The sequence below is a fragment of the Carlito syrichta genome, unplaced genomic scaffold (assembly GCF_000164805.1).
Source record: "Carlito syrichta isolate Samal-C Ts95f unplaced genomic scaffold, Tarsius_syrichta-2.0.1 Scaffold308692, whole genome shotgun sequence".
In the NCBI taxonomy this organism is placed as follows: Eukaryota; Metazoa; Chordata; class Mammalia; order Primates; family Tarsiidae; genus Carlito; species Carlito syrichta.
Window position 1 is genome coordinate 41,610 of NW_007252788.1, and position 9,673 is coordinate 51,282.

General features: G+C 52.4%; 1 protein-coding gene across 7 annotated transcripts in view; it reads left to right on the plus strand.

Moving 5' to 3' along the window:
• The window catches only part of ZFYVE27 (zinc finger FYVE-type containing 27), a 21,768-nt gene that overhangs the window by 6,640 nt on the left and 5,455 nt on the right, over positions 1-9,673 (plus strand). For 2 of the 7 annotated variants that reach the window (XM_008065629.2, XM_008065630.1), the window contains exons 3-9: positions 758-944; positions 3,827-3,922; positions 6,170-6,282; positions 6,978-7,117; positions 7,719-7,790; positions 9,192-9,212; positions 9,341-9,485. In XM_008065629.2, the coding sequence (XP_008063820.1) occupies positions 758-944; positions 3,827-3,922; positions 6,170-6,282; positions 6,978-7,117; positions 7,719-7,790; positions 9,192-9,212; positions 9,341-9,485 (774 nt within the window). Of the gene's footprint in view, positions 1-757; positions 945-3,826; positions 3,923-6,169; positions 6,283-6,977; positions 7,118-7,610; positions 7,613-7,705; positions 7,791-9,191; positions 9,213-9,340; positions 9,486-9,673 lie in introns of all 7 variants that reach the window. The other 5 variants (XM_021716319.1, XM_008065632.2, XM_008065631.1 and 2 more) reach the window with 4 other exon arrangements.

The window sequence follows — 9,673 nt, forward strand, 5'->3', positions numbered from 1 at the left end:
GACCTGCTGGGCTCCGGCGATCCTTCCACCTCAGCCTTCCAAGTAGCTGGAACTACAGGCGTGCGCTACCACACCCGGCTCATATTTTGATTTATTGTAGAGATGAGGTCTCGCCAAGTTGCCCAGGCGGGTCTTGAACCCGCGGGCTCAGGCAATTTACTCACCTCGGCCTCCCAAGGCGCGGGATTACAGGCTGAGCCACTGAGCCCGGCCCAGATGGTGATTTTCAAGTACTTGTTTTGGGCCACTGCCCTGTTGACTTGCTGCTGGAGTGCCATGGAACGTGGGAGTTCCTTCTTTGAGTTTTGGGTCAGCTTCACCTGCTCTCAGTCCACAGTGGTCTGTGGTACCTTGAAAGCCAAAGGAAAGGCTTCCATTGCAGTCTGCCGTAGCGGCCCAGAGGTCTGAATGTTGATGGTCTGGAGATCCCAGCAGCCAGACTCTAGCACGAGCTGCCTCCTGTGTGCCAGAAGTGTTTCAGATGTGTAAAAACGAGGCTGTAACACAGCAGTGACCACAGGGTCAAGAGCTCACATCAGCCAAGAGCCAGGGCACATACCTGTGGACTGTCATGTACTGGTGAGGTCTGTGAGGACAGACGAAACTGGGGTCAGGGACTGACAGTGGCTGAGGTTTTTAGCCACACAGGGGACCAGGGAAGGCCTCCCCAGCCAAGCTCTGGAGGGGCAGGCTGGCAGCTGGGACTGCTCCCGGTCCTTGCTTACCTCTGTTACCTGTGGCGTTCTTGATCCTGCAGGTGCGTGGTACTCAGTAGGAGCCCTGGTGATCTCAGTGCCCGCCCTGCTGGGCTACCTCCAGGAGGTGTGCCGTACGCGGCTGCCTGAGTCAGAGCTGATGCGGAGGAAGTATCACAGCGTGCGGCAGGGGGACCTGCAGAGAGCGCGCCTGTCTCGCCCTGAGGCCGTGGCTGAGGTGAAGAACTTGTGAGTATGGAAGAGGGGTGAGTGGCAGGAGGTGGGAGGTGGGACCACAGCCGCAGCCCTCACACTGGGCACCTGCTGTGTGCGCCAGACATCGCTTCCGGCAGCCACAGCTGTCACTTCGCTTAGTGTTTTTAGCAGTCCTGAGAGGTAGCTTCTAATCTCTTCCATTTATGGAGGAAGGAAAAGGCTTACTTACACAACTGGAAAATGACCAGCTGGGATGAGAGTCCAGGTCTAGCTGAAGTCACAGCTGTTTCTAGTAGAGAGACAGTTTAGGGCCTTGACTAAGCAATGCACTCGGGAACTGCGACCTGGGTTCAAATCCCAGCTCTTCCATTCACTTGCTGTGTAACATTGGGCAAGCTGCTCAGCCTCCCTGTGCCTCGAGTTCCTCACTGGTTAAGTGGGATGATAACAGGGCTCACTCACAGGGTTGTTGTGAAGATTGAACAAGTGTCTGGTACCCAGGAAGTGTTCAGTAAGCATGAGTCATCATTGCTGCACAGTGGAGACACTTCCTAAACGTGACAGAGCTGTTGAAGCATTTTAAGACTGTTGAACAGTATTAACTGCAGCAGTGGCAGTGGCAATGGACATTTTTGTGGTCCCTTGACACACCGCAGGGTAAGTGAAGTTATAAGTAAAACAGATATCTGGTCCTTGCCTCAGAAATTCTTTTTTTTTTTTCTTGAATTGGAGTCTCACTCTGTCGCCCAGACTGGAGTGCAGTGGCCGCTCCCGGCCACCGCAGCCTCGACCTGCTGGGCTCCGGTGATCCTTCCGCCTCAGCCTTCCAAGTAGTCGGAACTACAGGCGCGCGCTACCACGCCCTGCTAATTTTTTGACTTATTGTAGAGATGAGGTCTTGCCAAGTTGCCCAGGCAGGTCTCGAACCTGCGGGCTCATGCAAAACACTCACCTCAGCCTCCCAAAGTGCTGGGATTACAGGCTGAGCCACCGAGCCCGGCTGCCTCAGATATTCTGAGTCAATTATCTGGAGCAGGACCTGAGTATCTGTTTTTCTAAAAGCGTTTTTTACTTTGAAATAGTTTTAAACTTAGAAGATGTGCAAGAATAACACCAAGAACTCCCATGTGCCCCTTACCCGGATAGGACACACATTTCACCACACTTGTTTCCTCTCTCTCTCTCTGTACATATGTAGTTTTCTTTGTTCTGCACTCTTCAAAATCAGGTTGTAAGCATTATGCCTGTTTGCCTCAAATAGTCAGCATGTGTTTCCTAAGAGCAAGGATGTTCTCTTGTATATCCATAGTACTGTGATCAAAATGAGGACACTTCACATAGATAATATGGACAGTACTGTGACCTAATGTGGAATTCATAAGCAGCTTTTCCAGTTGTGTTAACACAGCTCTTTATGTCAGTTTCCCTGATCCAGGATCCAGTCCAGGATCATATCTGACCTTAGTTTTTATATCTCTTTAGTTTTCTTGAACCTGGAGCAGTTCCTCAGTCTTTGTTCTCCCGACCTTGACATTTTTTGAGTAGTGCAAGTGTGTTGTTTTGTAGAATCTCGCTCAGTTTTGGATCGCTTGGCTCCTTGTGACTAGACTCGGTTTGTGTGTTTCTGGCAGGAATGCGATCAGGAGGCTGTAAATCAGCAAATATTAACTTGGATCACTGGCTATGGTTTCCACACTGTAAATTATCATTTTACTCTTTATAGTTAGTAGTTTGAGGGGAGAAACTTTGGGACTTGTATCTTATTCATCAAACAGTCATGCACTGCTTTAAAATCCAGAGTTTATTACTATGATGGTTGTGAAGATTTTCCATCATGCTCTATTAGTCCATTTTGCATTGCTATAAAGGAATGCCTGAAGCTGGGTAATTGATGAAGAAAAAAGGTTTATTTGGCTCACAGTTGGCATCTGCTCCTGGTGAGGCCTCAGGAAGCTTACTGTCACAGTGGAAGGTGGAGAAGGAGCAGGTGTATCACATGGCAGGAGCAGAAACCAGAGAGGAGGGAGGAGGAGGCAGGGTCTTTCAAGCAACCAGCTTGTGGTGAACTCGGGCCGCAAGCTGAGCAATCCACCCCTTGATCCAGTCACCTCCCACCAGTCCCGACCTCTAACTCAGGGTCCCATTTCAACATGAGACGTGATAGAACAACCGTCCAAACTATCTTCTTCCCCCTACAGGTTTTAGCTGTCTCTGCTGTGAGAAAGCTCTTCTTATTTCTTAATTATCAATCTGAATGCATAGATGTTTTTATTTAATGAGTTAGAATCTATTCCCATCATTATTTATCTTGATCTCAGGTGGTTCTAGATTTGACCCATAGGAGATCTGTTGTACCGGCTCCCGTGCTTGTTGCATCTTTTCCTGCCATCTTGGAGTGCTTCCTTATTTATGGTGCAGGATGCTCGTATTCAGCTTATATTTCCTGCCCCAGCCTAGAATGGACTTTCTCCAGAGAGCCCTTCAGAAGCCCAGGTCTGGGTGTAGGATGTGCTCATGACTTCTAGGGTGCATCCATTTTTTTTTAAACTCCCAAGTGAGCCTCTTTGACATCCCAGGTGGAGAAACATTTGGTCTCTATCCTGCCCCCATTCTTCCAGCTGCTGTGTCCCTGTGAAGTGGAGACTCTGATCTTCATTTCCTAGATGAGGAAGCTGCAGCACTGGAATAGGAGAATCACCTGCCTGACTCTAAGAGCTAGCGTGAGACCAAAGCAGGAGACTTCAGATTATTTCCAGCTTGGCAAGGGGCTCCACAGAGGGTGCTGAGAGGTGTTTGGGTGGCGTGGCCAGGCCCGTTTCTCCAGACCCCCCGGTGTGCTTGGAGAGAGTGAGGTCCCAGTCGCTGCCTCCCCAGGGCTTCTATCCTGCCTACTGACCAGAGTCCTGTGTCTGCAGCTTGATCCAGCTGGACGCCTTCCTGAGCCGCTTGTGCTGCACCTGCGAGGCCGCCTACCGTGTGCTGCTCTGGGAGAACCCCGTGACGTCCTCACAGTGAGTGGGCCCTCCCCTCCCACCACTGCCCTGTGGGATTTGCCGCTGGGTCTCAGCAGAGCTGGTGCTTTGAGAGGACTCCCCTGCTCCAGCGACGGCTCCCATGTGTAATCCTGTTTATGCTTGTGGGCTCCATGCCCTGCTCCTGTGTGGATACTTCCTGGTGTGTGTGGTCAGCATATTTTAATGGTAGAAGAACTCTCGGCTGGGCTCAAACCTGTAATCCCAGCACTTTGGGAGGCTGAGGTGAGAGGATTGCCTGAGCCCACGGGTTCAAGACCAGCCTGGACAACATGGTGAGACCTCTTCTCTATAATAAATCAAAAATTAGCCAGGCATGGTGGCACATGTCTGTAGTTCTGGCTACTTGGAAGGCTAAGGTGGAAGGATCCCTGGAGCCCAGCAGGTGAGTGTGCCACTACACTCCAGCCTGGGCGATAGAGTGAGACTGCAACTCAAAAAAAAGAAAACCCTTCACGTAATCTGTCCCGAGAGAGTAGCCCATCTCGTGTCTGGTTGCCTTCTAGAGTTTGTTATGTGCATATGCTTTGTTTATATATATGTATGTATGTATGTTTTTTTTTTTTTTTTTGAGTTGAAGTCTCACTCCATTGCTTAGGCTGGAGTACAGTGGCACACTCACGGCCACCCTGGCATTGACTTGCTAGTCTCTGGCAATCCTTCTGCCTCAGCCTTCCAAGTAGCTGGAACTACAGGCGTGTGCTACCACGCTTGGCTAATTTTTAAAAAATTTATTGTAGAGATGAGGTCTTGCCAAGTTGTCTGGGCTGGTCTCGAACCTGTGGGCTCAGGCAAGCCACTCACCTTGGGCTCCCTAAGTGCTGGGATTATAGGCTGGGCCACTGAGTCCGGCTATTTATATATATTTTTTAGAGATAGGGTCTTGCTCTGTGGCCCAGGCCAGAGTGCAGTAGTGTGATCATAGCTCACTACAGCCTCAAACTTCTGTGCTCAAGTGATCCTCCCACCTCAGCCTCTCAAGTAACTGGGACTGTAGGTGTGCACCACCACACCCAGCTAGTTTTGTGAGTGTATAGAGACACGGTCTCACTATGTTGCCCAGGCTGGTCTCAAATCCTTGGCTTCAATCAGTTCTCTTGCCTTGGCCTCCCCAAGTACTAGGATTACAGGCGTGAGCCACTGTGCTCAGTCCCTATGCATATATTTATAGATGTATAGCTTCATAGTGTATTTAGATTTTTCTTTCTTTTTCACTTGTAATTATATCATAAATGCTTTTCTTTGTTGCTACCTAGGCTTTGGAATTATTCATAATACCAAATTCATATAGATGGCAAATATGTTATAATTTATGGGCCCATTCTGTTATATATTTAGTCCATTTCTACTTTTCTTTTTTTTTTTTTGAGTTGGAGTCTCACTCTGTTGCCCAGACTGGAGTGGTGCAGTGGCTGCTCCTGGCCACCGCAGCCTCAACCTGCTGGGCTCCGGCGATCCTTCTGCCTCAGCCTTCCGAGTAGCTGGAATTACAGGTGCGCGCTACCACGCCTGGCTGATTTTTGATTTATTGTAGAGATGAGGTCTCGCCAAGTTGCCCAGTCGGGTCTCGAACCCATGGGCTCAGGCAATCCACTCACCTCAGCCTCCCAAAGCACGAGATTACAGGCTGAGCCACCGAGCCTGGCTCATTTCTACTTTTCATTTCTAACCCTGTGGTGAACATTTTTATTTAGCTTTAGTCTTTTAAAAAATTTTTTAGAATAAATCCAAGGATGAAACATCCATCAAACAGAATGGGTGTTTTTGAGGCCTTTTACATATGAGTAGCAGGGAAAGCTAACAGCCACTGGACCTCTACCTTGTGCCAGGTGCTGCTCAAACTGTGTGTCACCTTCCTTTGAGTCTCATTTTACACGTGAGGAAGTCATGCCTTAAGAACCGAGAGACCTCTCAGAGTGAAAGGTAGTGGAAATGGACTCATATTTCACTCTGTCGGATTCTAGACATCAGAATCCAGACCCTGAGGAGTGCTGTTGGCTGAACCAGGTTGTGTACCCAGCCTCAGACGCTGCCGCAGCCTCGCCAGCTTCAGTTTTTCTGAATTCTTCCCCGTCACTCCTTCCCACTGCTGTGTTTCGCAGGTCTTGCCTGCTTGTCAGCTGTGCCCAGAGCCATGTGTTTCCGGGAGCCCTGTGTGCATGTGCTCAAGCCCGGCACCTCCTGCTGCTGTGAATGTCTGACCCATGCCTATCCTCTGCCATCCAGGTTCTATGGGGCCCTCCTGGGCACGATCTGCATGCTGTACCTGCTGCCGTTCTGCTGGGTCCTTGCCCTTCTGAACAGCACGCTGTTTCTGGGAAATGTGGAGTTCTTCCGAGGTAAGGCCCTGGCAGCTTGGCAGAGAAGGCACCCGGGCTGGCTCAGAGGGCTGGACTAGGCTCCCGGCCCATCTGTGCCCGCAGCAAGGCATCTGATGCTGTGCCTTCCACCGGGGCACCACCACGCTGGGGCCCTCCCTCTTGTGGGCTCTGTCTCTGAGCTGCTAGCTGAGGCTGATGTCTCACCAGGAAGGCCTCAGCTGCCTTCCCAAGGCAACTGAATCACTACTGCTTATATGATCTGGTGGCTTCCAGGAGATGAGAGGGATGTTTTCCCACGCCTGCCACCCGCCCCCTGGGCTGTAGCCACCTGGAGTTGCTGCCACCTCTCTGTGTGATCCCAGAGTCCTGTCTGCCATCTGACTTCTGTGAAGTGCTGAGACAGTCTGGAGAGGTCTGAATTGCAGAGCTCTGGTCTCTGCGCGTAGTTGGGTGACTGTGGGATGTGTTTTCCTCCTTGTGGTGGAGTAATTAACAACAGAAGCCATGATTTGTCAAGTGCTTGCCACATTTAATCTCTGGCTGTCTGGTATCTTGGCTTAGTTAGGTTACTCCGAGTTAGGAGGGCGACTCTTTCCGGCAGCAGAGGGTGGGGGAATGGAGGAAGAGGCCAGCCATCGGTGGAAGCCGCCTCCCCCAGAATGGCACTCACATTCTTGTCTCTGCCTCCTGCCCTGTTCTCCTTGCCCTGGTAGTGGTGTCTGAGTACAGGGCGTCTCTGCAGCAGCGGATGAACCCCAGGCAGGAAGAGCGTGCCTTTGAGAACCTGTCCCCGCTGGACTCAGGGGGGAAGGGTGCTCTACTGGACAGCACTCCTGCGCTCACGCCAACAGAGGTGAGTGCCTGGCCAGGGGCAGAGCCTGCTGCAGGCAGGCTGGGGACTCCTGTTCCCAGCTTGTTCATAGCCTGTGGCTCCTGGGCTGGCCTCTGTCGTAGTTCCTGCTTCTTCCCAGGCCAGTCTCCTCTGAAGTGCTTCATAATAACCATTGTAATAAAAATAGCTGCTCTGGCTTTATTGAGCGCTTACTCTGTGTCAGGTGCTGTTCTGAGTACATTATAGATGTTACCACCATGGGGTGCGGGTCATTTCAGAGGATGAGATTATTCTTATTTGCAGAAGAGAAGGCTGAGGTCAGAGTGGCTGGCCAAGGCCTCCTGGTGGGCGAGTGTGGCAGGGCTGGGTCTCATCCCAGCACTGTGACTGCGAAGCCCATGCTGTGGCCACTGCCACATGGCTACTGCGGGCCTGCCATGGTCTTTTCCCGTCTCCCTGTCCCTGGCAGGGCCAGAGGCTGCTGTCTTTCCTGTGACTTCCTTCCTTCTTGGAGTCGTGCCGTTGCCTTGTGTTTTGGGAGCCTGGTGTGACCTCGGGAGGCGACCCTCTGCCCTCGGGAGCGAGGCTGTTGTCCTCTTTCTGTCATAGTCTCTCTTCCCAGGACCTCACGCCGGGCAGCGTGGAGGAGGCTGAGGAGGCCGAGCCAGATGAGGAGTTTAAAGATGCGATTGAGGTGGGTGACCTTTCCCAGCACTCTCTGCTGACCAGGTCAGAAGCTCCATGGTCCTGGGCTGTGTGTTTCTTTTTTTAAAATTATTACTTTGACATCCAAATGAGAAGCCAGAGCTTGCTCTGAACTAGAACTTACCCTCCTCTTCTGGGTCTGCCATCTGTCAGGCCAGGAGTGGCTCTGGAAGCCTTGGGAGAGGCCCTCTAGGGGAGTTGGGTGACCTTGGGGCGTTGGCCTTGGCCGGAGACCATGGGCTTGTGCCTTTGGAGTAGGGAGGCACCTTTGAGGAGGCCACTGCCCTGCATCGCTGCTCGTCTATAGTGAATTCTGTAAGGTGTTCCTTTGGAGGCCGGGAGGGGATGTAGGAGAAAGTGGCTGCATGGCCAAGTGCTAGGGCAGGGGAAGGGAAACGACTGACTTGATTTAAGACAGGGTTCAAACTGTTGGTCTGCAGGAGTGTTTGGCTTGGCGTGAAGTTTCAGAGTCCTTCAGAGTCCATCAGTTGCCCAGACTGGAGTGCAGTGGCTACTCCCGGCCACTGCAGCCTCGACCTGCTGGGCTCCGGTGATCCTTCCGCCTCAGCCTTCTGAGTAGCCGGAATTACAGGCAGGCGCTACCACGCCTGGCTGATTTTTTGATTTATTGTAGAGATGAGGTCTCGCCAAGTTGCCCAGGCGGGTCATGAGCCCATTTTAAACATGGGGCTCTAGGCTTCCAGTTTCTCGGGTAGCCCTGAGCATAGCTGAGGAGTGACTGTCCCCCTTAGATGGGTCACTTCTGCAGATGTGTCTGCATCTTTTTTCTTAGAGCAGGAGGTCGCTTTTCTTTCTTTACGTCTCCTTGTCAAGTGGGGTCGAGATGTAGGAGGGGAGATTTCCAGGCTCTCGTCTTCACCAGCTCGTGGCGCGCTGGTGTCAGCCCAGGCCGTGCGAGCATCAGCTGCCCTGGCTGGAAAATCACCCATGACCCTGAGAGATGATTGCAGACCATGAGCCTTGGGGGGCGTGTAGCAAGGGTTTCCAGCATTTTTGTCATGACCCACAGTAAGGAACACTTGTGCGTCTTAACCCAGTTCACACGTCTATAAACATGAAAAACTTGCATGAAACACAAGTTTCCTGAAAGTCCATCGTAAGGGATATTTCCTTTCCTACTCTGTTCTGTTCCATTCAAATAATAACCCACTAAGTTAATTGCAGCCAGTTTGAGAAACGGCAGTACCCAGCTTCCTCCAGGGCTACTTCGGCTGGAGTGTTTGGGGCGTCTGTTGACGTCCCCTTGGGAGGTGCCCAGAGCTCAGAGCAGCACCCTGTTTCCTTGGCCGGGAGGGTCCCGCTTGCAGCCACCTCTCCCCTCCCGCTATCTCTCTCTGTTTTCTCTCCTCTCCCCGCCCTCGGGAGGCAGGAGACCCACCTGGTGGTGCTGGTGAGTAGGCGTCGTGGGGGCTGGGCGGGGAGGGGGCCCAGCCTGCTGCTGTCCCACCCCCCAGGGACTGCGTGCACGTCCCGCAGCCCTGCAGGAAGTGGGCAGGACTGGAAAGACTGTTCCCACAGGAGGATGACGAGGGTGTCCCGTGCCCGGCGGAGGACGAGCTGGCCCTGCAGGACAACGGGTTCCTGAGCAAGAACGAGGTGCTGCGCAGCAAGGTGTCGCGGCTCACGGAGCGGCTGCGCAAGCGCTACCCTGCCAACAGCTTCGGTAGGCCCCGGGATGTGTGCCCCACAGGGGGAGTCTTGGGACTGCAGGTGCCAACTCACGACAAGAGCAGGCGTAGAGTGGGTCGTGGGACCCTGGGACATTGGCAGACGGCCAGCAGGACTGCCGAGGGCACCATTGCAGGCTCCTCCTTGTCCTTCTTTCTTTCTTTTTTTTTTTTTGAGTTGGAG